General features: G+C 33.1%; 3 protein-coding genes, 1 non-coding gene and 1 pseudogene across 5 annotated transcripts; 1 reads left to right on the top strand and 4 right to left on the bottom strand.

Moving 5' to 3' along the window:
- Window positions 1-3,218: 3,218 nt before the first annotated feature.
- Window positions 3,219-6,051, bottom strand: LOC146932488 (G-type lectin S-receptor-like serine/threonine-protein kinase At1g11330; annotated as a pseudogene). The gene is made up of 7 exons (XR_015008017.1): window positions 5,403-6,051; window positions 5,094-5,322; window positions 4,876-4,983; window positions 4,388-4,519; window positions 3,952-4,189; window positions 3,722-3,872; window positions 3,219-3,621 (listed from the first exon to the last, which is right to left on the bottom strand). The product of XR_015008017.1 is annotated as a G-type lectin S-receptor-like serine/threonine-protein kinase At1g11330 (transcript).
- Window positions 6,052-8,402: 2,351 nt separating this feature from the next.
- On the top strand, window positions 8,403-10,189 carry LOC146932487 (cell number regulator 9-like). Its single transcript, XM_085704159.1, has 5 exons — window positions 8,403-8,758; window positions 9,067-9,130; window positions 9,266-9,430; window positions 9,536-9,601; window positions 9,703-10,189. Exons 1-5 carry the CDS (start codon window positions 8,481-8,483, stop codon window positions 9,892-9,894), a joined length of 765 nt encoding a protein of 254 aa, XP_085560285.1. The 5' UTR covers window positions 8,403-8,480; the 3' UTR covers window positions 9,895-10,189.
- Window positions 10,190-10,376: 187 nt separating this feature from the next.
- On the bottom strand, window positions 10,377-10,450 carry TRNAT-AGU (transfer RNA threonine (anticodon AGU)). Its single transcript has one exon. It is a non-coding gene; the product is annotated as a tRNA-Thr (tRNA).
- Window positions 10,451-14,662: 4,212 nt separating this feature from the next.
- Window positions 14,663-15,451, bottom strand: LOC146932485 (uncharacterized). Its single transcript, XM_085707765.1, has one exon. It carries the CDS (start codon window positions 15,449-15,451, stop codon window positions 14,663-14,665), a length of 789 nt encoding a protein of 262 aa, XP_085563891.1.
- A 1,252-nt stretch (window positions 15,452-16,703) lies between these two features.
- Window positions 16,704-18,409, bottom strand: LOC146932484 (uncharacterized). The gene is made up of 2 exons (XM_085704169.1): window positions 18,068-18,409; window positions 16,704-17,987 (listed from the first exon to the last, which is right to left on the bottom strand). The coding sequence occupies exons 1-2, from the start codon at window positions 18,297-18,299 to the stop codon at window positions 16,915-16,917; spliced, it is 1,305 nt and encodes a 434-aa protein (XP_085560295.1). The 5' UTR covers window positions 18,300-18,409; the 3' UTR covers window positions 16,704-16,914.
- Window positions 18,410-27,983: the final 9,574 nt, after the last annotated feature.

Here is a 27,983-nt window from a genome sequence, read left to right as displayed (position 1 = left end):
TGAAGGAAAAAAAAAATAAGCCAGGGGTATTTTCGTCAATTCCCATGCCATTTTGTTAATTTGATGACGTGGCAGTCATTAACTTGGTCAAGGGACGAATTTTTAACTGATTAAACTTTGCAGGGGCAAAAAAAAAGGATTAGCGATTGCAGGGATGAAATTTTAAACGACCCCTATTTACATGGACGAATAACATATTTAAGCCCTTTATTAATTATCTGTTTTATTCGCCTCCATAATCTAACAACTTGAGTTAACTTTTTGTAACTAGTTGAATAGTATAAAGTACTTTGGTTTTTATTGTGTTTGGATCCTGGACATGACTTTAGTGGAGGGGGATATTTTCCTTTCCAACGGTGTACATCAAACCTGGTTTTTCAATCATTATCTTTGTATTGAGGCGGCTTTCTTGATATACAAGTTTGACTGCGATAAAAAATAAATAGATATCAAGTATATCCTGTAATTTTGTGACCTACTCCAAGAGTTTAGAAGAGGAGAAAGAGGAGAAATCATAAAATAAGAAATACTCCAAGCCATTTGAGTAGAAAGTGTATACCGTATACATTGATCTGATTCCCTGCAATTACTTAAGGAAAATCATCAGTGTACATCCATCCAACATTCATTTAACATTAGAGAAGGAAATAGAAAGAGTTACATGTGATAGGTTAGTGAAGGTAGTTTTATCGGAGACGCGTGAAACATAGAATGTCTCTATATAAGTCTTCTGACTTTCTTTATTTGACAAAAAATATGTTTTGACTTATTTATAAATAGACTAAAAAAATGTCAATACAATTAAATACTATTTATAATAAATCAAAAAAATTAAATTAAATTACAATCTTAATTAAAATTTTGACTCTAGAAATTATTAATGAAAAATTTACTTTATTATTTCATAAACATCTTATTCTTTTAATTTTTCACATTAACATTTAGAAAATTTCACTTTTCTTTAGAGTAGATGACTTTTTCTAGTAAAGTGAATCGTTGATTTTAAAATATCCTAGAACGCTAAGATTGATAGTCTGAATCGTTTAATCAGAAGTTATGAGTTCATTTCAAAATTTACAATGTTAAAACTCTCGAGGAAAATTGTACTATCCATTATGGTTCTATCGACTTTAGAGATTATTCTCTACATTTTTTTTGGCTTAATTGCATGTTTGATCCCTTATGTTTATTTTAGTTTTTAAATTGGTCCCTTTCGTTTTAAAAGTTTCAAGTTGGTCCCTTACGTTTTAAAAGTTTCAAGTTGGTCCAAAACGTTACTCGTGTTGGAATAAGTTAGTCCATTTTCGCGACATGATATTGAGTTTAATAAAACCAAAAAACTTAAAAAAAGGTTTTAAATTGATTTTCTATATAAGTTAAGTTCTATCACCCATATTGTCAACCCAAATCTTTAAACATTAAGTGACGGAAGGGACTAACTTATTCCAACATGGGTAACGTTTTGGACCAACTTGAAACTTTTAAAACGTAAGGGACCAACTTGAAACTTTTAAAATATAAGGGACCAACTTGAAAACTAAAATAAACATAATGGATCAAACATGCAATTAAGCCTTCTTTTTTTTACAAAACATTATTCTCTACCGTTAGACGTGGAGAATATAAAAAGAAAAAAAAAAGTTGTCCAACCCCTAACTTATACGTACAAGAGTTTATTATCTAAGGGACTTCAATTGCACTCTAAATGGAACTAGTCTCTTTTTTTTATTTTATATATATGAACAATAACATATATTGGAAATTCAAATTTACACGTAATGACCAAAATGTTGGAACTAGTCTCTCTTTTTTATATATATGAACAATAACATATATTGGAAATTCAAATTAACACGTGATGAACAAAAGGAAATTCAAATTAACACGTGATGAACAAAATGTTGTTTTACGTATATGAACAATAACATATATTGGAAATTCAAATTAACACGTGATGAACAAAAGGAAATTCAAATTAACACGTGATGAACAAAATGTTGTTTTACGTAATTGTTAGTTAAGTAGAAAAGTTTTATTTTTTTGTGGTGGCCGGGGTTTGAACTTCAAATTAACACGTGATGAACAAAAGGAAATTCAAATTAACACGTGATGAACAAAATGTTGTTTTACGTAATTGTTAGTTAAGTAGAAAAGTTTTATTTTTTTGTGGTGGTCGGGGTTTGAACCCCGGATCTTGCATATTTTATGCATAGTCCATACCAACTGAGCTAAACTCACGATGACAGTTAAGTAGAAAAGTTTAATTTAGATTTGTGATATTGTATAAAATAATTTTATACAGATTAAGCACATGTTAGGTCTCACTTTTGAATGCTTCAAAATTGATTTTTAATGTGTAGAATTATATTGATTTTGATATGTTTGGATGAATTAAAAAGTCAATTCATTCAAAATAATGTGTTAGTCACGGTAAAATCAAGCACAAGCCATACCTCATCAACTAAATGTTTGTGTAAATACTTTGTACCCAAATCGAAATATGTGCAAAAAGGCTTATTGAAAAATTGATGTATGTTGACTAAATTTTAAACCATGTTATCAACTTTTGTCCTAAATAAATAATAAAATCTAGTTTAGGGCTACTTTTGTCCTAGATATGGCAAGTGCTGATCAACTAGCTGCTATTGGTTTATGTTTGAATACTCATTTCTGGTGGGATAATCTTCCTGATTAAATTAGGGTTGATTTCACCAGGAATAGATTAGGGCTACCTTACTTTAGGTTTTGTTAATCCTTAGGGTTTTTGGTTGTTTGTCCCCCTCTTTTGTACTATCTTTTTGATTTTATATATATATTTTAGGGGTTTGCTTCTTTAGCAAGCTTCCTTTGGTTAGAAAAAAATAATAATAAAATCTAGTTAGATGATATTCACCAAAAAAATATCTAATTAGATGAATGTATAAAATAAGTGTCAACTAAAAGAACTATTGTCCAACATAATCAACTTTTGACTATAAAATAGGTGTCAACTGAAAGAACAATTTGTCCATCATGGAATGGAATCATTTGACCGCATAAAGCCAGGACCTAATTCACATTATTGAATTAAATAAGTACGTGTTTCACTTTTTGAAATTCCAGATGACATACTTTATAGTTAGAATTAAAATCATACCTATGAGGCAATGAAGTTTTTTCCATGTTTAGATGTTTTAGAATTAAAATAATAATTTCATATATATAATAACTTTATAACTAGTACAGGCTACTTTAATTTCGAGGGTAAGTTGAATGAACAAATTTGTTCTAATTAAAAGATAAACTTTATACAGACCTAAAAAAATAGATCAATTATGATTTATGACTGTACTACCTATCTGCCTTCAAAATTTGAAATTGTAACATCATTGATGGAGAGCAACTGAGTAGCTGACAGTGTCTGACTTAAAATGTATGCTGGTTGCCTTGGAGGAGGAGTATCCATAATCTCACTATGAAGCATTGAAATTACTGTGGCCATGACTAGTCTGTCTCTCATAAGTTTTGTACACACAGAAGTTCAATATGCACACACCTAAATATATCCTTGCAAAACCTTGGATCATACATTTGTGGATCTACTAGTGATGTTATGTTGTCACTGTTCCATAATCTCCATTCCTAAAAACATTAACAGGAAAAATTCAAGCTATCAGTTAATAAAGTCAATTTTTAAAATAAAAATACCGCAACGAAACCATGATGAGGGACTCGGACTTACAGATCCTCTAAGTGTAAGAGATTCTCTATCCTCAAAAATACTTGTGTTTCTTCTTCCACAAACAATCTCTATTAGTAATACTCCAAAGCTAAAGACATCACATTGCTCGGAAACAATTCCTTGCATTGCATATTCTGGAGATACGTAGCCACTGCATTTAAAGGTCAAATGTATAAGCTTTTAGTATTTTCTACTATATTTTTTGGACAAAGAGGAAGGCATATACTTACTATGTTCCAACAATTCTTCTTGTCTTGCCATTCACTTCACTGTCTCCAAATATTTTAGCCATACCAAAATCTGATATTTTCGGATTCAGCACTTCATCCAACAATATGTTACTCGCCTTCAAATCTCTATGTATAATGCGTAGTCTAGAATCTCTGTGAAGATATAGCAATCCTCAAGCAATTCCTTTAATTATGTTAAGACGCTTTTTCCAATCTAGCATTTTTTGTTTATATGGATCTGCACAAATAATTCAAAGACACTGTGACTTAAAAATGTGTAAGACAAGGTGAGGTGAGAACATTAAACAATAAAGAAAAATATATGAACCACTAAATTCGAGTCTATAAAGACTCATTAGCATGTTCATTTCCTATGTTACTGCTAAATCACCCTATAAGTCAACTATGCTATATGCAGAAGTTTATGAGAACTAACCGAAGATATAAGAATCCAAGCTTTTGTTTGGCATGTACTCATAGACCGAGATCTTTTCTACTACTTCAATGCAGCAGCTAAGTCTAACTAAGTTCCTGTGTTGAAGCTTAGAAATCACCTCCACTTCATTTTAAGTGGTTAATGCAGTTCAAATAAGTGGTTAATTACGTTCAGTAGATAGTTAACAAATATATTAGGTGTTGCGACTAATTAACTATCAATGCAATTTCATTAAGTATGAATTTCCACATGATTAACCATAATTTCTAGGTGTTCAACAACTTGTAGATTTAAACTCTTGAAAATTTTGGTGAATCGCATCCAAGTCCGCGGTTAATGAAGTTATGTTGATGGTTAATGAGTTTTAACATCCAATTTACTTATTAATCATTTACTGAACGTAATTAAACTTCTATCTGAAATGCATTAACCACGTCAAATTTTAGTTGTTCGAATAACACAACTGATATAACAATGCTGCAGATTACCTGATTGTTTAGTCATCCTTCTCCATAAAATATAAGCAGAGGTAAATGTAAGAGTTGTTACAAATATAACTGAGACCGCAGCAATTGTTCTGGTGTTTCTTGCTTCATCTGTTTAAGAGAAAGATCAAAATTCATATAGTCTGCAGTAATTGACAAGAATTGAATAAACTGCAAAATAAAAAATCAACTATCAAGACCACAAAAAAATAAATTCATACCAAGTTCTGCGTAAGCTAAACGTACATAGAGATCAACTCCTCCATATGAAAATTTTCGCAAGTCATGCAACTCAGAACTCCAAAACATACAGCCAACTCCAGCATCATATGCGAACGCTATACAAGAGTAGTTATTGAGGCAAGGAGTTCTACAATCTCCATCCGTTGCAGGTAACACGTCTTTGGAGGGTGACCATCCTACAAAGTCAGGAACTTTTGCCATCTCCACCTTCACAAACCCATCTGATTTTTCTTCTTTAGATCCATTATTTTTTATCATCTCACACTGCAGTATTTCCTTCCTCAAACATCCATTTGTCCAATTCTTCTTACTCCATTCCATATGAACAATTCAGTAACATAACCAGTTTCAAGGCCAAGAGAAAAGCTTCCATAGGATGGATCAGAGATGCTTTTCCATGATGAGATTCTCACTTCCTCACCGGTTCTTACATTTTTACTTATTTTCAATGTTGGAATTGCTGTGTTACTAGGATGTTGGAAACTCTCCCACACTGTCTTTCCTCTAGTATCGTTGTCTAGCAACGAAGTTTCCAGAATCAAGGAGTTGGGCAATGGAATTGGATGCTGCTGCATTTGAAAAAGAAACATTTGTTGACTAAATAAGCTTTTCATGTGCATCTAGTATCGCAAGATTTCAATTCTCTGATATTGTTATGGTGGCCCCAGAAGAATCCTTCAGTGGTTGGTTTATGTTAGCTACTTGTACAATTGCAGATTTAGACATGTACCAGATTCCAACAGAGTGGTTTATGGAATTTTCAAGTGTGAAGAATCCTAGTGGGAACTTGTTATTATTTGAGCTTAGTATTTTTGGTTCCCTCATAGACTGAGATATTGTTATGGTGTCCAAAGCAGTGACCAAAAATGAATAAGACAAGGTAAATATGAGCAATAATGATAACCAAATAATTATAGCATGACTACTAAATCCCATAGTTCTTGTTGTGGCAAATATTGTTGAATTGATTCTATGAGAATCATACAAATAACTAGACTCACAATTAAAATAGGCTGAAAAATGTATATTGTTAATTAATTGCATCATACCTTAAATATTGATGTTGCCATATTTGAATGCCACTTGTTTTTCTTACTATTGTTGTGTGTTGTAACTTTTATGGATGAGGCAAATTTTTTATGTTATTTGGCCTAGAACCTGAAACTTCTAAGCAGCTTCAAATCAACTTTTTAAATTTCAGCTTCAAATCAGGTTTGACAATTGCTGATAAACTCAATCGTGTTCGTTAGTTACAGGATATCTTAGTGTGCAATCAAATCATCACAAAATTTTACAACATTCTAAATATGAACACAAATGACATTACTTGCACAACACTTGTGAGTTTTGACTCAACACAATTTCATTGATATTCCATGTGTTAGAACAACAAGTAGTAAACTAAGAAGAATAAAAGAAACAAGAAATCACAAGACAATGGACATGATCGTTTGTTTACGTAGTTCGGTCAAGTGTGCCTACGTCTGCAACTACAGAGTAGTGGTAGTTCAGTATTACTACTTGAATGAATTAGGTTTTACGGTGTTACAAGCCATATACATATAATACGATCCAAATTACAATAATACCTTTGTACCGTACCTTAGGGACTATCGCATCCTGCACCCCAATCGCCTCTCACAACAAACAGGTGGATCTATCGCATGTTTGGTCCAAACTCAATGGCGGGGACGAAGGTCGCTACACTCGCTCCGCTCCCTCGCCCCTTACCCCTCTTATATGCCTATGAGTCATACTATATGAGACACTGACATGGAACACGACACTGACACAGACGCGTCGACACCAATAAAATTTTGATAAAATGACATAATTCAATGTAATCACAAGTATCGTGTCGAACACGGAACACACCTTCAATTAGAAGTGTTGGTGCAACAGAGGTCATCCTCAACACCGTGTGATAAGGAATCGAGACAATATGCACTTGTAATAAAGATATCTTCAAGAGACTGCAAGACAGCGAAGAGTGGAAACATTGACTAAACGATTTTATGGTTAAATGTCTGAGTTTGAAAAAGGATGAGTGACTAATTTAGACTCCTTTTACTTTCTATTTCTTTGTTTTCTGTTTTCATTGCTAAAATAAATAATGTGTTAAAAATATGTTTGTTTAATGGTGTTATTGTGAATTTCAGAAAACAAATTTAGTATTTTAGAAACTTTTGAAAGTGCAATCACTCAGCCCTTATATGGTTGTCAAAATGAAAATTGACCATATAGTGGATTGGTAGTCATAAGAGAAAATCTGTTCTTACACATAAATAAAAAATTAAATTTGAGGAAGTAAATATGCGTTAGTATTCTTTCGAATCTTCATTATGTTATTAAAAAGAAAGAAACATAGAACTAGGTGTTATCTAATGTGATCTTCAAATACTCTATGTAAATGTCAAGTAAATAGCTATTTGTTACCATAACTGATTAACAGAAAAACTTGTTTCACAGCATCTTTACCATCAATTTAACGTTTTATTATATTAATTTAGCTGTCCAAACTATAGATATTGTTGTAAAAAAAACTGTAGAAAATTATTCTCTTACATTTTTGCTCTAAAGAAAGAAAGAAAGAAAAAAACCTTTCACTATATATTTTTAAGTACAAGATTTCAACTTCTATTATTATGATTCCAATAATAACAATAAAAATAATTAAAATGCCACCCTATCGTTGACATACAATATTATTAGTACAGCAAAATTCTTATCCAAGTGTCCATTCCAAAATGTCAAGTACCAACCTTGCCTCTCCAAAATCAAAGCAATAATCAAATTTGGGAGGAAGCAGAAGGAATATAGGCAATGGCCTGAAGTAACTAAAAAAAATTGTGGATAAGAATGGATTTTGCTTCTTTAGATATTTCATTTATTTTTAGTCACTATGTTGACTGTTTGACCACTAAAATAACAACATAGAAGCCAAAATAACTATTTAAATATTAAATATTAGTATACTCACTACAAATAAAGCATATATTCAATTTATCGATTATTGTGGATATTCTTTTTGACTGGACAATTATGGTGCTATAATAAGAATAAGAATATAAGAACAATAAAAAAAAAATCATGTACACGTGGCAACAGCTACACCCATTATAATGGAGACATATTTTAGGTCCCATAATAACAATAACAACTATTGTTTCATGCCAACTCAAAAGATTCATTAGTTTGTCCACGCACACCAACAACAATAACAAAAGAATCGTCGTTATCTTATCTTGTATATTTTCCCATACTTAATCTTATAAAGCAAAAATCTCAAAGTTGTCTTGAAACATATTAATTAGCATTTGCAATAAAATTTTGGTTATATTAACAAAAAGGAGGAGGAAGAGAGGATGTTGAAATTTGATGCAATGGAGGATTTGGAGAAACAAGAGAGGAAGGTAGAAGAGGAAGAAGAGAAGGAGAAATTGCTGGAGAACAAAGCAGTTTTGGACTTTGATGTACTGTGTTCTTCTGTGGCTTTGAAAGCTTCTCAAGGGAAATGGGGGAAGCTAGGATCCATGGAAGAAGAAGAGGAAGAAAGTGGGGTTTTTGGTGGGGTTTTGAGGATGTGGGAAGGTGAACTTTTTGATTGTTTTGATCATCGTCGCATTGCTCTAGAATCAATAATGTAAGCAATTTACATTCATATTTTATACGTTAAGTGCATGTTTGAAATTGCGGTGAGATTTATGATAGCCACATTGCAATTTTAGCAAAAACTACATTTTAAAATTTCAAAAAATCAGGGTGTTACCATAATTCTTTTTGACGCGTTTATTAAAGCACTAACTCTTCTTTTGGAATATTCATATGATTCATTTTCAGCCATTTTTGCAGTCCTTTTTTATTAATTTGTTTTGTAATAAAATGCAAACTTTTTTTTTAAAGATATGCAAACTTTTTTTTGTTAACAATCAAAACATTTGGGCGTTACAGTTGTCCTTGCTATCGATTTGGGAAGAATATGAAGAGAGCTGGTTTTGGTTCTTGCTTCATTCAGGTATATACTTGAGTTTATTGAAAACTAATTAGTCATTGATTCAAGTACTAATGGGTTTTGCAATTTTCTATGTTTAATTTGTCACTTTATTTTATATGGCTTTGAAATTTGAAGTTTCTTTGTCTTATTTTGTAGGCAACAATTTATTTGATTCTTGCAATTGGTGCCTTGGTTAACTTCATTGCCTTTGGTGTCACGAGACGTCATTGCTTTCTCTATTTGGCTGTTTCCTTCATTATTTTTGTTGGTGCATATTTAGGGTTATTTCGGACACTTATAAGAAAGAAATTCAACATCAAGGTGTGCATTTTTTTTTTTCTATTTAATTTCTTGTAATGACATTGTTATATATTTTATTTACTTTCTTGTAATAATATGTTATACTTTCACCAACTAACTATGCAGGATAGTGAGAGTTCCTTGGACGATTGTGTTTACCATTTTGCTTGCCCTTGTTGTACATTATCTCAGGTCATTTTCGAAATTCAATCTATTCTCAATTTGAAGTATAATATAATTGAAGTATTCATACACATAGTATTGAATTTTTTTATCTTTGTAATATGATGCAGGAGTCTAGAACATTGGAGATGAACAATGTTCAAAATGGTACTTGGCATGGTCGAGGTGACACAAATTGCATAGGTGGTTTTGGTGAAAAAAGTAAATCCCACTTTGAGTTACTTCCTCCTCCAATTATTACCATCAAGACTATCAATGAGAGTTGTATTGAAACAAAAACAAAGGTCACCAATCCTTCTTGATTTAAAGGCAGTGCACAATATTTGTAACAGTCCTATTCACATTCAAGTTACATTGAAATTTCTTAGTGAAAAGAATAAATATAGGTGAGGATTTCTACACTCAGGACTAGGTTGAAGTGAGATTTTAATCTCTTGTTCATGTACATAATTGTATATAAGTATCAACAAATGGGGGTCTGATTTTACCAAACATGTTATGTAGTTTAATTACTGTCATGTAAATTGCATTGGTGGTAAAAGAATTCCACTTTGGTGTTTTACAACTTTTCAATAGATTGAGTTTGTATATTTTAAACTTGTTGATGCACCCCTGGTATCAATCCATATGAATAAAACAATTTGATTCTTGATGATGATTGTAATCTTCCATAAAAATAAGCTCCTTCTGATGAAATTCGTAGCTCAAAGCGAGCGAAACAAAGCTTTTTTATTATAAAAAAGAGAAAAAAATCAAACTTTGCTTATAGAAAAAAATCAAACTTTGCTTTCATTGAGAGTTGAACTCAAGACCTCCCGCTTACTAAACGGGTGCTCTAACCAACTGAGCTATGAAAGCTTCGTGTTAACGCTTCAACAGAGATCATAAATATATTTATTTATTGATAAGAATAACAAATCACCGATTTGGAGAAAGTATATTCCATGTTTAAAAACATGATCAGTCATTCGACCTACTGTTCAAGTTTTAATTAATTTAATTTAAATTATATTAGCAAAAAAATTGTAAAATTAAATTGCTCAAAAAAATAATAATTTGAATCTATGGTGCTAATAGAGGATTTTTTTTTTTTATTTATAACAATAAAGACAAACAAAATAGTTTTTTTACGGACAAACAAATAAGTTGTTAATTAGTGCTCTAATTTCTAACACATTAATCCCTCAAAAAAATTCTAACACATTTATAAAAAACTAGTTACAAACCCGTGCTTCGCACGGGGGTTTAGTAACGTATTTGACAAAATATTATATTGGAAGGATAGATTGCGAAATGACAGATAATTATAAACCATAATATAATATTTAGAGTACTCTTGCATTACGGATTACAAAATTAAATCTTCAAAATGGCTTGATCACGAGTAACAAATGAAAACATATTTAGTTAGCGGTAGAAACACTTTTCCAGTAATAATTGATATCTATCTATAAACCAATGAAAACCCTATTACCAAAGCTACCTGATTATATCATTTTGACTTTCAGCTTCAACATATATAAATCCTTTCACATGATCTACAACAAAGGTAGATATTAACTGCAATTTAGTATCCAGTTCTTTCAGGTGAACAAACTTCTGCATCAGACAGATAGCTGAAAGCCTCTCTACCTACTTTATATCATTTTGTGTTTTAGCTTCAACGTATATAAATCTTTTCACATGATCTACAGCAAATGTCAATTGATACCCATGGGTAAGGATAATATGATATCTGTCCCCGCCCCGTTGGATAAATATGATACTCGTGCCCGCCCCGTATCCTCGTGGGTACCCACTATACGGGTACCCGTGGGTATTGAGGTATCCATGGGTACCCATGGAGTTTTGAATTTATTTATTTTTTGGTACAAATAATAACTTTTTTTAATTACCAAAAAACTTCAACTTTTAAACATCCATACATAATCCACTCAAAATTTCATAAATCATACATAATTCATAGAAAATTCATGATTCTTATATAATCTATATGTTTTATGATGTGAATGAAGTTGAAACGGTGAACTTAATAAGATGAATTAAAAAAATTTAAAATAAAAATAGGTTATTATTGAGGATTTTTAGGTGGGCAGTAAAATTTTCTTCAATAAGGTACCAACTTTAAGTAATTAGATATGATATATAAAGATATATTAGTAATTTACTTTATTTATTATCAGGTATGGGTACCCGTGGGTATGGATACAATCCAATCCGTGTCTGTGTCCATATAATAATGGGTAGTCAAATACCCATTTATTATACCCGTGGATACCTGTTTAGCTACCCGTTCCATACCCGTGACGGATTTTACCCACGGGTACCCATGGGCATGGGTATTTTTGCCACCCCTAGCAAAGACAGATATTAACTGCAATTTAGTACCACGTATATAAATCCTTTCACATGATCTACAACAAAGGTAGATATTAACTGCAATTTAGTATTCAATCCTTTCAGGTGAACAAACTTCTGAATCAGATAGATAGTTGAATGCCTCTCTACTTGATTTATATCATTTTTCCTTTCAGTTTCAACGTATATAAATCATTTCACATGATCTACAGCAAAGGCAGATATTAACTGCAATTTAGTATCGAGTCCTTTCATGTGAATTATAGGCACTTTTAAAAAACTTATTTTAAAGGAGAGATGTTCAAATTACGGAATATTACCATTCTTCGTAAATTTGAGAATGAAGGTCGCATAATCCAAATATTTGTGATGCATGGTCTAAGGCATGGGGTTCAGTAACGTATTTTGTAAAAAAAAAAAATCCGAAGGAAAAATGAACAAATTAATGAATATTGCACAAAAATTATAAATCTTTATCAAAATATTTATTAAAGCTTTATCAAGAGCAGGAAAACATCATAAATTACATATTAGTTAAAATTATAAAAGTGAGCGCTACTGTCATAGAGTTACTAAAAAGGGATTAACACCAATATTTACATGACACAAAATGAACGAAAGAAACACATTAAACTCTTTAGCGTCTTGTGTAGGAACTTGGTTATTAATAATTTGACCGTTAAAAAATAAAAAATCTCTTTGACGTCAAAAAAGTAATATCAGCTGAGCAATATTCAGTCTGGAAGATTACATTGAAAGGATAGATGGTAAAATGACGGATAATTGTGAATCATTGTAATATGTCAAAATATAAACCTTAAAAACCATGAACCATCAACTTAGTTTTAAATAGTTAAAAATAAAAAATTGTAAAATAGTTAAAAGTTTTTAAAAATATAAAAATTGGAAAATACTTAAAAAAAAAATTGGTGAGGTAGCACTCAACCAAGCAGCACTAAAAAAATTATATGCATTAGCGTAACAAAAAAACAGACAGACGGACATAATATATTACTCTAAACGTTAATGTGTGTATATATTCGCGAGGTTGAAGAAAGGAGATAAAAATATTTGGGATCATTAAATGACAGCGTGAATAAAAATATTTGTGAGATTGTGATGATTAAACGATATTGAAATTAAATATATAAGTGATAAAAAGATAATAAAATTCCTTTGAAAAAAAGGTAATAAAATTAAATGGAACCTCCTTAAAAAATTAATGGAACGGTTAAAAAAAATAAAGTTAAATGGAAGAAAAAAACATATTGAAATATAATATTAAAAAATAAAGAAAAGGTTCCCAGCGTGAGTTGAAAAGAGGTGCTTGTGAAATAAATTGTCGAGAAGTAGTTTTTTAAAGTAACATTCAACAGCTTCTGGTCAAACCTCATTCCATTCAATTTTATGTGTTCAAAAAAAGTACTTTTTTTGGTAAGTACTTAATTGATATTGTATTCGGCCTAACTTCTCCTTAAAAATGTAGAGAAGTTTGAAAAAAGTCGGATCAAACGATACCTTAATCTCCCACAACGGCAATGTAGAAGCAACTGAATTTGGGAGGAAAAATTGAAAAATAGTTAAAAATATAAAAATTGGAAAATAATTAAAAGTTATTAAAAATATAAAAATTAAAAAATAATTAAAAAAAATTGTTAGGGGCAAAAATGGAAATTCAAATGCCAACCCTAAAAAAAAAACTTCCAATAATTAATTTACCAAAATGCCCCTCCTAGGGGTAAAATGGTAAATTCAATGGACATTTATTTTCATATTAGTTATAGATAAAATAATTAATCCAGAAGTCCTAGCTCAACTGGCAAAAATGCCGAAATTGTTAGGCCGGATGCCATGATCGGGGTTCGAACCCCGGTACCTCCACTTGTGTGTGTGAATTTATAATGGCTTTGTCATTTCGTCTATCTACCCAAAAAAAAAAATAATTATATTGACACGTAAAAAAAAACTCATTTCGTCTATCTACCCAAAAAAAAAAATTATATTGACACGGAAAAAAAACACATTTTTTTGGAAGAATGACGCGTAAAAAACACATGTATGTCAAGTTATGCTCAAAATCAAGAAAAATCGGATCATAATTTTGAATATGAATCATAATTTTATCCGTAAAAAAAAACAAATCATAATTTTAAGTATTAGTGATCCTAATAAAATGGATTGTTTTTCATAAAATGAAATGAATGATATTCAAATACGATATTCAAATATGGTATGATTAGTAGGAGGTTCAAACAATATTAATATCTGATCCCAACAAAATGGATTGTTTTTCAATTTTCATAAAACACAATGTGTGATTAGTAGGAGGTTCAAACTTTTGAATTCTTAAATTTTTTGAGCTAGTGATGCAAAAAAATCATAGGGTTAAAAATGTAAAAATATAAAGATATAATTAATTACTTTTTTAAAATTCAAGAGTTCAATTGAACCCCTTGAATTTCAGGCATGTGTTCCTCATTAGATGGATCATACAATTTATTGCGTTTGGTGGTGTCACGTAAGTATATTAAAATTACAGTGATTTGTCGTGATTCTGCAGAAGTTGTATAGTGTAGCTTTTAAAAAATTAAGGTGTAATTTTAGCGCACCTACTGTGATACCAAACACAAGTTTAGTCATTTTTTGAGAGAATACAAGCTTAGTCTAAAAATAAAAGAGACACATTTTACTTTTTTTTTAAGGAAAAATAGCTTATAGCTTTTCATTATGAATCAAAGTCAAAATACATAGAGGTACATCATTAAAGACATGGGGACCAGCTGAGAATATGGCCTCTCTAGCAAAAGTATGAGCGACCTCATTCGCTTGTCTCCGACTGAACTCCACCTTAGAGTTTTCGAAAAAAGCATTACAGCATCTTTTGCATTCCTCCAAAATTGAACCAAACTCGGACACATCATTGCTACCTTTGTTAAAAAAGTCTACAACTTTCTTTGCATCCATCCCAAAATCTACATTTGTAAGTTGTAGTTCTTGTACCCATTGAATAGCATAAAATAATCCCAACGCTTCCCCAACCTCTGGCTTGCACATAGGATTAGACCGCATCATCTTTGCCCTTAAGAAGTTACCAGCAGCATCCCGTAAACACATATCAAATCCTACACGGTTCAATGCTTCTGAAAATGCCGCGTCTATATTACATTTAATTCTGCCTTGCTGTGGTTTAACCCATCTGATCTGTGCTGGAAGCAAGTGTTGTGCTCCTGCAGAATCAACACTAACAGCAGCTCCCGAGTCTGCTACAACGCCAGCAGCACCAGAAATCAGTTTCAGTCTGTTTGCTTCTCGCCATCCATACAACACCTGCCTTGCTCTAGCTGAAATCACTTGGCACGTCTCTGAAATATTCTCCCATACTCTTATGTTCCGACTCTTCCATAAACTCCATAAATTCATAGCAAATTGCTCAACTTTCTCCCTTGTTAGTTCTTGTAATAGCGCAAAAATGATTTCAGCCGATGTGTTATTATTGAGCATTACCGAAATCACTTTGTCTATCAGAGAGCAATTCTGCTAAACGCTTCTCGCTTTCGTACAATCAAACAAGACGTGAGTCACATCCTTATAATTATTCTTATCACACATAACACATGTGGATGGACAATTCACCCCCTTATCCAACAGCCGTGCACGCGTCGGTAGACACCCTCTACAAATTCTCCACATCAGATTTTTCACTTTCGGAGGGACCTTCAAATTCCAGATACTAGACCAATTACCAAGACGGTGCAAAAACGAATTATCCGCAATAACTTCCATACACAGTCGATACACACTTCTAACCGAATAATGGCCATTTTTCTCTAATTTCCAAATTATTTGATCCTCCACCACTTGACTAAACAAAGGTGTTTTAAGAATCTCATGAACCACATCATTATCAAGTAATACGAGGTCAACTGATGATTCCAACTATAATTCTCATAATCAATAAGAGAGTGGATTCTTGACTGTTGAATAACTTCACTCGATTGTCCCAAACCTGATATGCGCCCCCCATTGCATAACCAAGGTGCCTCAAAAATTGGGATATTCATACCATTACCAATTTTCCATCTTGCACCATCTCGAACAATTCTCTTTGCACTAAAAATGCTCCGCCACACATAACTTGGGTTATGGCCAATTTTTGCACCAAGATAATCAGTGCGAGGAAAATATCGTGCTTTGAATAAAGTTAGGAGCAATGTAGCCCTCATAGGATCTTACAATTCTACGGGCCACGACACCTTATCTGTGCTTCAACTTCACTCAGGTTTATTTTGCTCTATATCTCCTATGTTTTCTCTAATTTTTTTGCTTGTTTCCTCTTTTTTCCTCTATGTTATCTGTTTTTTTGCTTGGTTCATCTATTTTTCCTCTACATCCTCTGTTTATATCTCTCAACTCTATCAATAAACTATTAATCCTACTTATGAACCGTGTTACATTCTTCATTTATTTTATACGTTCTTTCACTGACCGACTAATCTTACGTCGGATCTCAGATCTCAATCCTGTCTACATTGCTTTGCTTAGGAGTGTTAAAAAATATCCAGCCATAATTAGTCTATCTTGGTGCATGTCTCTAAGACGTGTATCCAGTGTTTTGGCCAAATAAGTAAAATTGAACATTATTCAAGAGGCATCTAACATGACTATAAGGTCTGTTCAGGAAGTGTCTGGTATCTAATCTAATATATACAAATGGAGTAATTAAAATAAGAGGACATATTGTCCTTTTCCAAAATATGCAAATGGAGTAATTAAATTACCTCCTCAAACAATTTTATTTATCAAATGGAGCATATATTTTCTTGGACTTTTGTGTATCAAACAAAATTGAAAGTGCTTCACAAAAAGAAAAATAAAAAAGCTAAATTGAAAGTTCATACAAAGCAATCATTTCCCCAATCAAAGTAAATTAAAATATTAAACACACTTATCAAGCAAAAACTGGGTCAATTATGCGGCGAGTTGGTGCCCCGACCCGTTCCACCTCTCTGCAGCTCATCCCCACCAGTCCCCGCCATCGCCTGGTGGTAAACCGGAACTGGACCGGAGTTGTTTTGCACAGCTTGAAACACTTGCTGTTGTTTCAAACCATCGTGAACCACCGTGGTAGGACTGTAGGGCTGAACCGGGGCCACATGCCTCATCCCCGCACCATACACTTGACCCGTACCCGGAATCATTTGATGATACCCGATTGGCACCTGAGGTTGCATCACTGGATGATATGGTTGTTGAACATAGGGATAATGTCCATGTCCTTGCATATGAACCGGTACATTCCCGGGTTGAACCGAACCCTGAATATAATAAACCGGAACCGGTTGTGCATGATGACCAGAATAAGCACCTTCTTGTGGTTGTGGTTGTGGTTGATGTTGTGGGTAGTGAAGTGCAGGGTTGATCTGGTAATTATCCATTTTAAGTTGTGGCTGCAAAACCGTTTCAGTTTCAATTTGATTTCCTTTGAAAACCGGTTCAGAAACAGGGTTATCGAGTTTGGTTTTAACCGGTGGAAGATTCGGAATAGAAGGCACAGACAACACTGATGAAGTAGAACAAAACGGTGAAGAAGAAACAACCGGAGCAGGAGAACCCGGATCCGAATTGGAAACATTATCTTGTTGTTGTTGAAGAAGATGTCGTTGTTGTTCTTTAGGTCGTGATTCGGGTACTTCAGAGTTATTATCCAACCCGAATAGATAATCAGGTACTTCAGAAACCATAGAAGAAGCTTCCGATCTTCCTCGTTCTAAACCCGAAACGCCACCGTTTAAAGCATCCATGAACCAGTTTTCTCTTTTAGATGAACCGTTTAAGAGTGAACTGATACTGCTGGTTCGTGAATCTTCTCCTTCTGGGAAAAGAAAGAGACGAAGACGAGCTCCTCGTGGGTTTTCATTTTGTGTGACGCGGTCGTATTCGTCTATCATGTTATCTACGTCTTCGTCGGTTGTTACTGTGATCAACGCATCTAAGTCTTCGTTTGGTAGTTGATACTTCGCTGTTATGTTGCTCATACCTGCACACGATCATGAATTGAAGAGATAAGGGAAACTTTCTTAGAGAAAAGGGAAAAGGTGAGGGTTTTGAAATTCTTACCGGAAAGTTTAGAGAGTTTGTGGACAAGAGCGGAGAAGGAGATGGAGCGGTTGACGGCGACGATACGGGTGTCGCCGCCGACGTAACGGAGCTGATTATCGGAGGGACGGGGGAGGATTTTGCCGCCGAAACTGCACATGAAGCGGACACGTGGAGGAGCGTCGTTGAAGTGATTGGAACGAGGGGAAGGAGAGACGGAATCGTCGTCTAAGTGAGGGAGTGACGACGCCATTATTCAGAAATTGTGATTGATTCGATGATAATAGAGAGAGAGGTTTATGTATGGAGTATATATATTTGGTTGATTTGGAGGAGACACGTTAACTTGTCCGCTGGCATATTGGTTTGCATGCTCTCTATCTACGGAGTATTTATCAGGGACTACCTCAGTCCCCACACACCCCCACTTGGACTTTGTTCTGTGCCAATTGTAATACTTTTTTCCAAAATAGAAAAATAAAATAGGATAATATGACGTCATAGTCATACCAATCATAGCATATAAATAATAATATTATGTACTACTCCAAGAAAAAAGGTATATTAATATCTTATGGCTTTTTGGTTACAATTATTTCAAAAAAAAAATGGCTTTTTGGTTTCAACAAATATTTTATGGCTTTTTAACATAAAAAAAAAAAAATACGGGGACAACTATGGGAAGTGAAATACTTGTATGGACACAACACCAATTCAAAATTATTAGGCACACATTTATTAAAATATTTATCATTTAATTATTTTAAAAAAGATATATCATTTAATTCCTTTCTCTTTCATACTTTCCATTTTATGTTTGTGACCAAGCAAGTGTATCTCATATGGGGAAGGGTGAGAAAGAGTCAGTGTGTGAAATCCTAGGTACGACTTAGGGCGAACACACCGTCGGTCTCCAGCAATGAGGAACCTCGAGGGATATGGACAACTATGGTGAGTGAAACATTGTGGGAAGAGAATTCTAGAACTGTGGTGAGATTTAAACGTTGAAAAGCGTTACAACCAGAATCAATAAGACAAATCAGACAATGTTTTTACAAGTGCGGCAATACGGCGAGCATGCTCACAAAAATTCATTGGATTTAGTGAGATAATGTTTGTTCTGATAAGGAGTCTAAAGGATTAGGAAACAATTTAGATCACTAAATCCAATGAAAGTTCAACTATGAAGTTCAATCCTTTTGGGATTGGGAAACAATCCTTTAGACTCCCTATGTTTCTTCTTGGGGATAAAAAACAATCCTTTTAGAGTCTAAAGTTCAACTATGAAATCATAAGTACTTGGGATTTTATGTTTCCTCTTGGGAGGAAGACTATATCGTATTCTCACAATTCAACTAAACATGCAACCATTCTTTCTACCACATTTGACTTTCTATAAGTGTACTTGACTCGATAATTAGTCTTAACTATTATCCAATGACTCTTGAAATATATTATTAAAAATCTTCATGTGGTAGCGAGTGTCAACACTAGCCATTATATCTTGAGGTATATCATCTCACCATCTTTCATGACTTTGCTCATCAATGAATTGGTTTATCTTCTCCATCTATTTCTTACACTAAAACCGAAATGAGAGCATTATTTGTTATCGATAGGTGTGGATGTAAAGAGACTCCCTCTTTTGACAAGTTAGAATATGAGGGGGATGATATGATGCTTTTCAATCTTTGAAGATATGTTTCAGACTCAAAAGTCCATGTGAACTTTTCCCCTTTTATTACGGCTGTGAAGCGCCATGCTCTGCTCCAGCACAAGACATAAACCTTGATAAAGTTGTCATTTTTCTCGTCAATTGCTGCACTTCCTTGATGCTTGCAATGCTTCTCACGTCATTGATTGTTCGACATCTATTTAAGTTTGACTCAATTCCTCAATTCAGCAGCCTGAACCCCGAAAAAATTCTGACTTCAACTCCAAAAGAACACTTCAATGGATTCAATTGCATGTTATGCTTCTTTATTGAACTCAGAATTTCTTCTAAGTCATATCAATGAGATCCTTTATCCTCAGTCTTTACTATCGTATCATCAATTTAGACTTTCATGTCCAATTGTTAAAAGAAAACTTTATCCATAAGGCATTAGTAACTTGCGTCTATGTGTTTAATGACAAAAGGCATAACTTTGTAGCAGCAGTAGGAGCAGTAGCAGTTGCAGTAGGAGCAGTAACAGTAGCAACAGTAACAATAGCAACACAATGTTATACCCTAATTTTGGACCTAAAAATACTAGTCAATATTTCTTTTTTTTGCATTATAAGTCATTTGAACTGTCTCTGATCAATTGCATCCTTCTCTGCATTTTATTTCAATGTTGTCTGCAAAACTCACATGTAAGGGCATTTTAGTCATTTCCTATGTCAAAGTTTCTTTCAGTCTTTTAAAAATTTGTTTGAGTCTTTTCAAATAGGTTGAATAAGTCTTTGTTTAATTCTATGTCAAAATCCATTTCAAAAATTGCATTTGAAGTCATTTTGAGTCAGTTTTGCCCCTAGGGGCATTTCCGTCTTTTCATGTGTCAAAACCCTGTTTAAATTCTAAAATTGTCTCTGAGTCTTTTAATTTTACTTGTATGAGTCTTTGCTTTAATTCCTTGTTAAGAAATCATTTTAAAATTGCATTTGAGTCGTTTTTAGTCGTTTTAAGCCTCCAGGGGCATTTTGGTCATTTCACATAATATTTCTGATTCGTTTTAATCTGCTTTGTTGTTTTTAATCGTCTCATTTTACGTTAATTTTCGATTTACTTTTTTAATTCAGTTTTAGTTTAATTTTCATTTTAGTCCTCGTACTTTTGTTATTTGCATTTTAATCTCTTTTAAGTCAAAGTCAAGGTTTGTTACAAGTCAAGTGCCACATGTCCCACTCCCATTGGTCCAAGCATTTCCACATCACCTATAAATAGATCAAAGTTGGTCAAGGTTCATTCAACTAATCATTTTTTCCACACTAATTATTTTCACAAGTACACAAAATCACAAATTCAATTTCTTTTCTTCCCTCTTTCTTTCTCCACCCTAACTAATTTCCACCACTCTAACTAACTCATCACCACCCTAACAACCTTCTCTCTCCACCATAACTAACCACATCTCCACCACCTTAACCACCATAACAACCAAAAACCACCACAACTTCACCACAATCTTCCATAACCACCACAATCCTCCATAACTACCGCCATCATCAACACAATTTTCGCACCACCATCTTCATACAAATCACCAATTTCAATTTCTATCAAAAAATTCACGAAGCCGAGTCTCATCACAACCAATCCGAATCCAAGGGAACACACAAACCAGCTTCGATTCAAGTCAATCCTTCGCTCATAGGCTCGTTTCGAAATCGAAAAAGGATAGGGAAAAGAAGAGAGGCCTCGCATCAAACTCAGGTTTCGTACAAGGAGTAACAGCAACGACGAGGTTTTCGGATTACGTTTCAACCACCGCAACGACGAAGCTGCGAAGAACATGGACGGAGAAGAAAGAAGGCAACCGAACTGTTTCTTCGTAAATTTGGTTCGAACTTTTTGAAAGAAGCGGTGGTTCAACAATCACAAACCAGAGAGGGAGAAGAGTCCGAGGGTTGTGGTTGCGATTCGAAGCCCTTAACAACACCACTCAGCTAACAACTCAGTTGAGTCATCAACTGAGTCAATCAGGGTCAGATCGGGCTTTGCAGAGGTTTCCCATCTCGAATTCATTGGCCTCCTCTGTTTTCAATTCAGGTATCATCATTGCATCCTTTGATTCGATCTGTTGTTGCTGGCTCTTGTGCAAATCCGTTGGTCCTTTTTTCCCTTGCGTCGAATCAAAACTGTGGATATGTGTTTATGTGTTTCCAGTGCAGTTGTGTGTGTCTGTATGATTAAACGTTTTGAGAAGAAGAGAGTTTATGAATATTAGTGAAGGAGAGGAAGGTATGCGTTTTGATAGATTGGGGAAGAAAGGATCCTAATTAACTGCAAATTGTACCCACAACCCGTTGGGTCTATCCATAACCCATGCCAATTAGTCATACCCGCTCCAGGCCCATATGTTCTTCTTTGTCTGTTGTTTCTTTGCAGTTTTACTGAATACACCCCATCTGCATGTTCACCATACCCCCTGTTTGACTCAAGATTCATAATAAAATCCCAAAAAAAATTCGTGCATTTATTTTCTTGTTTTCTCGATGAATTGTGATATATTTTGCATATTAATCTTGACAAAATTGTGTGAGAAATATTTTGTGTTTTTTAGTAATTCAACGTGGTTCAATTCTTGTGCAAATTTTGTTAAAACTTCTAAGTTTTTTGTGAACTTTTTCTTGACTAATTTTGGTACTTGAGGCTCAACTTTTGGAATGTATGTGCTTGTTAAATCCCCGTCAAAACATATGTGTTTTTTCTTGCACTCGATTTTCGTTTTTTCCCTCTCTTGTTTTAGCGTTCTAATGGATCTTAGGAATATATGAACTTTATGTGTTTAATGCTTCTTGATCTTTTGTGTATTAATTTTCTTGCCTCCAAAAATACCCCAAATATATGCTTGATGCAATTTTTCTTCTTTTATATTTCTATGTGAATTTGCCTCTTGTGTGTTCTATGTTCCTATACTTTTCACCATTTCAAGTGCTTATAAAAACTCTCCAAAAATTCTATGTGATTGTATATACTTCTAGTGCATTGTGTTAGTTTTTGTTTTCTTGTTTTTTCTACCATTTCTTTTATGCAACATTTTCATCATTTCATGCATTTTGGTCCACTAACCCTTTTGTTTCCATCTTGTAGCTATAGCTTTATTTTCTTGCAATTTAATTTTCATGCAAAAAGTTAGAATGTAAAACTTAGGAATTTTTGTAATATTTTTCTCATGCAATTTTTAATTTCTTGGCAAAGAGGCCATAGAATGTAACTAGGTCAATGATGTAAAGGACAATGGACTCTAATAATGTACACCGACACAAGCACCGACACATGCACACACATCACTAAGTAGCTAGAATATGCATGTTTAGATGTATGTTTAGGATTGTATGTTTAGATGAATGCCTAGGACTTCTACTTAGAAAAAACCAATTTTCCAAACAAATGTGAACAACTTCACTCAAAGCTTTTCCAAATAAACCTTGGGATCCAATATCCCATTGTATTTTCTTTTCCATTTTCTTAATCAAATTTCAATGAAAATAGTCAAACTTTGACTTCTTTTGCAATTCACTAATCCAACCTCACTATTTCCTAATCTCATGCCCTTGAGGCCTCTTTCTATTCTCCAAAATTTCATTTTCAAACTTAAAATCAATCAACAAAAACAAAAACATTTTTTTTGAGAGAGAACTACGGTGGATTTGATCCCTTAAGCGGGTACGTAGGCAAGGAACAAAATTCCTTCAATTCAACTAAAATAAAAATTCAAACACTTTCTTCTCCCTCCAATTCTTCATTTAGCAAATTTTAGGTGTAAATAACATTTCAAATAGCATTTAAAAATAAAGCGCGCGCGTAGAAATTAAAGACGGTTCCTATAGGTTACTATAGTCGTTATGGGTGCCTAACACCTTCCCGTAGCGAAAACAACTCCCGGACCTCGATTCTCAAGGGTTTTGCTTACTTTTTCCCTTCCCAAGAAAAAATAAGATATCACCGGTTTAAAAGGTTCAAACGTAATCAATGTTTGACACCCGAAAACCAAGATAAAACACACAAGCAGTAGTAGCAGTTGCATGTGTTTGTCATGAAGCCAATTTTGGTGCAGATTATAACATAAAAATATAAAGTAAATATTACAAAATGAAAATGATTGATTATGTTTTAAACATATGTGATATGAAAAATAAAAAAGATTAAATCAAACTAATTAATAATTAGTATTAAAATAAATAAAAGCCAACTAATAATATATTAATGCAATACATCACACTAATAAAAAATAAATATGTTGTGTATGTGTGTGGGTGTGGGTGTGTGTGTGTAAGTAGTGTGCGCGAGCATGTACTTGTGTGTGTGGGGGGAATAATTTGGTTTTGAAAAACTAATTCAAAATATGAATATATCTGAGCGGTTTTTGCCAAATGACATTCACACACATCTAATAATATTCAGTTTTTTAATCTGTTTGCAGCATTTTTTTGGATCGGTTCAAATTTAAACACCCATACCTCCATCCAAGTGTGTTCTCTCAATGCTTAGGTTAGTGATAGATTATGTTAGACCATTGATATGTTTGTGTAATGGTATGTGTCCAAAAGATCTGACCCAATTATCATTTGTATCATCCAATATCAAAAGTTCATTAAGAAGATGACAGCAGGTCTAATAAAGGAATCTAATCCAAGTCCATTGAGGTGCTCACATCGCCTTATGTCATGATTCAACATAGGATTTTACCTCCTACACCACCGCATGAGACATCACATCCAAAACAACATGCAACACATGATAAGAATCTTCCATGATGCCTCATGAGCAACCTCATTCCTATCTCAAAAACAAATGGCGCGCCAATGTGCTCGACTGCCATAAGGATCAACCACCTTCTAGATAGTTATTAGGCCATTTACATCAGATAGTTGTCCCCACTTATATAGGTTTAGTTGCTCCAAACATATGAATAAACCTCGTAACAAACCACACCAAATTGCAGAAGAAAAAGTAGCAACAACCAAGGAGCTTAATGTCAGATATGTTACCATAAATAGACCCCCTACACAGACAACCACACACATCGAGTATGATCATATATTACATATCTCACTCAGTGACTTGGACGCCGAAGTGTTTTTAGCAGCCACACTTTCGCCATTTGGAGAATGAGCATACGACCAATTGAGACGAGTTTGATCACCAATAGAAGGAGCACAACCTATGCTTAAGAGGTAACCCCGTCTGTCTATACATGAACAATTTGTAACTTACAAGTTACAAGATTAGTGTCCTATGAATATGATTCGTGTATAGTTGTGAATGCTATTTTAAAGTTTATATTGCAATACTCTTTTCGTCTTTATTCCCTTCTTCTCTTTCTCCCCTTCATCTCTAATCTCATTTGATATTGTTTTTGACTAATTTCATAACAATCACCTAATTTGATGAATTTAAAAACATTTGTCGTACAACTCTCTTGAGACGACCTTATGATGCCGACTTGAGACTTTGAAGTGTGTTCCTCTCAAGGTTTCTGATTTGATTTATCTTGATGCTAATTTTGGTGAACAAGTATGCCCTCTTAAAAAAGCATTTGTCATACTCATCAATTAATATGATAATCCATTATTAATTGTATGTGTAATCTTCTTATGTCGACAACATATCCAATCGGATTTTCACCATATAAAATATTGATAAAAAAAAACATTTTAAATTATGCTTAAAGTGACATTGTAATATGCATAAAAATTTGAACCGTTAATTAGTGCATAAAAACTAATAAATTGATAGATAACGAACATGATTAGTCAAAAAAAGAAATAAACACAATGATTTATTTTAGTAGAAGAGTGTTAGAAAGCTCTCATTTCATTAGCCATTTTGATATTCATTCTCCTATTGAATATGTAGATTTCATCACTTTACATGCTATATACTTTCAAATATATAATTTATATTGATGCTAAAATTGAAGTGCTTTCACTTCTTTTTTTTATCCTTTAGTTTTTGATGTTAACCTTCCATTTTCAGGTGAGCGGCTCTGTCAATCCGAAAATCGGCCATAAGATTGATGTAAATGATCAAGAATTATCTCACGTATAAATCAAATTCGGGTTTTTCCGAACAGTTTGTTTTTTTTGACAAAATTCATTAATCATTTTAATACAATCATTTGCTTTGACACTCCTATGGCGAAAGCTATCTGGTTAGGAGAAAAGGACAGAAAGGAGTTTAAAATATAAAATACATTACTTTTTTTAGAATATAAAGATTAAATAAAAAAATTCAACGAATGGGATACTGGGATTTCAGTTTCTTGTAGTTGCTAAGAATGTCCGGCTATCCTTTCAAATAAAAAGTGTGGCTATAAATGGTTGTTCTAACTGATAAACATCATCTATTTTTTTTTGGTTATTATTATGCTGGTCGGCAAATTGAAGTGATTATTAATATTGATTGATACTTGAAATTAATATTAAAATATGGATCTTGTTAACGAGTGTCCTCGGGGCACTCTTTAAGCTTTCTAAATTAAGTAATATTTCTTTAAAAATGTCAAAGTGTTCAATTTCCAATGCACTTTATTACACAAACTTTTATAAAAAGTTACTATTTAAAGTGCTTAACCAGTGCCCCAGGAGCACTCGTTAACATTTCCCATAAAATATTTATAGTTGGACTTGGATCTAAAACAAATAAGTTAGGTAGAGACGGTACTTAACAATTAAAGGTAGGTATAGTTCCGGTTGATGTTCTTTGTGATATTCTTAATCTTTCACAATTATGTATTTATTGGATTGGATTGGATTTATCATTAGGATGAATCAACTAAAGTTTGATCTTGAGGTTACATTATGAAGTGTTAGTGCATAAACGATAAACACTATGATAATTGAGTGAAGTGAGTTCAAGCTTTAATGTTGAAAGCAGAATAAGATAGTGAATTCAACACACAAAACACTTCTCACCCTTGATGAGAATTTTTATTATAAGATTGAGAAACCTTCTCAACTCTTGCACTTAACACTTCTGTCACTAGAGACTTTATAAATCTTACATATTTAGATGATTTCTTTTGTGTGCAAACATCATAAACTAAAAAAATAAAATAAAATGGAGGGAGTATGTTGATGGTCAACTAATTAATTGAGTATTAAATTTAGGCATGATCAATATGTAAGATTTAATGGGACATCAACTAATGTAAAAAAAAATAATCATAGTAGTTCTTATACAACAATTGCCCTATCAATATATGAAAGAATGCAAAGTGTATCTCTGTCATTTGAACTCAGCTACATGGCTTCAACTTAGGAAAAAAATGAAAAAGGAAAAGAGCTTAGGCATATCACATACGAGAGAGCTTACTTTCAAATTCTAGGATGATCTCTGTAAATTGTAATAAATAGGAGTTGATTTTGGTAAGTTTCCATCTTTAATGTGGCAACCACAAAATTATTTACGAAAATTCTATCTTGGTTGGAGCAGCATGACTCATTGCTTTTCCTTGTACAAAAAGAATGATTCTGATTTCCAAAAACATTTAGAAGTTTAGTTAATAAAAACTGTACAATTGAAACAATTAAACAAATAATTGAAGCAATTTCATATTTTTAATATATGCACCAGATATATATGCTTAGCAATGAGATAACACTCATGCTGTATAGGGCCTCCACTTGAGGCAACAAAACTGGGCTTCATCAAAGAATAACAATTTTACAGCCCAGAAGCAGTCAGATCTCTATTTACACCACCAAGTGTGCGTTTGGTATCATGGTGGGTATACCAAAATCACAGCGATCCACCATATGTTTTTGCAGAAGCTATAGTGTGTAACTTTTGGAAAATTATATACTTGTTTCACTTCTCATTTCTAAATACTTGTTTCACTTCTCATTTCTAAATTATGGTGGGTAGTAAATACTTGTTTCACTTCTCATTTCTAAATTATGTGGCTAGTCCAAGCTGAAAAATTCAAAGAAAAAAGTTGAATGTCAAATTACTTCTAGCTTTTGTTTCCTTCTTTCAAGAAAGTAATTTCCAAAACATTACAACACAAATACAAATAATAAAACATTATATATAGCATGCTCCAAATTAGTCCAGCATATAGACCACTATATCTTATGAGATTGCATATAATTAGCCTATCATAACATTTTAAGAGCATAAATGAACAAAATGATAGTACACACCACACACACATAGCTTTCAAGATACATCAAAGGCAAACAAAACAAACCAAAACATATCACATTGGTAACTTCATTAACCAACACC

This window comes from Medicago sativa, chromosome 4 (genome assembly GCF_051527215.1).
Source record: "Medicago sativa cultivar Bolivia chromosome 4, Bolivia_mono, whole genome shotgun sequence".
In the NCBI taxonomy this organism is placed as follows: Eukaryota; Viridiplantae; Streptophyta; class Magnoliopsida; order Fabales; family Fabaceae; genus Medicago; species Medicago sativa.
This window is presented reverse-complemented; position numbering and strand designations above follow the sequence as displayed.

Excerpts from the sequence above, each read along its gene's own strand:
- LOC146932485 (XM_085707765.1), bottom strand. The coding sequence starts at position 15,451 with ATGCTCAATAATAACACATCGGCTGAAATCATTTTTGCGCTATTACAA.
- LOC146932487 (XM_085704159.1), top strand. The coding sequence starts at position 8,481 with ATGTTGAAATTTGATGCAATGGAGGATTTGGAGAAACAAGAGAGGAAG. Across the intron at positions 8,759-9,066 it reads ATTGCTCTAGAATCAATAAT|TTGTCCTTGCTATCGATTTG; the intron begins GTAAGCAATTTA and ends TGGGCGTTACAG. Across the intron at positions 9,431-9,535 it reads GAAAGAAATTCAACATCAAG|GATAGTGAGAGTTCCTTGGA; the intron begins GTGTGCATTTTT and ends CTAACTATGCAG.
- LOC146932484 (XM_085704169.1), bottom strand. The coding sequence starts at position 18,299 with ATGGCGTCGTCACTCCCTCACTTAGACGACGATTCCGTCTCTCCTTCC. Across the intron at positions 17,988-18,067 it reads CAAACTCTCTAAACTTTCCG|GTATGAGCAACATAACAGCG; the intron begins GTAAGAATTTCA and ends GATCGTGTGCAG.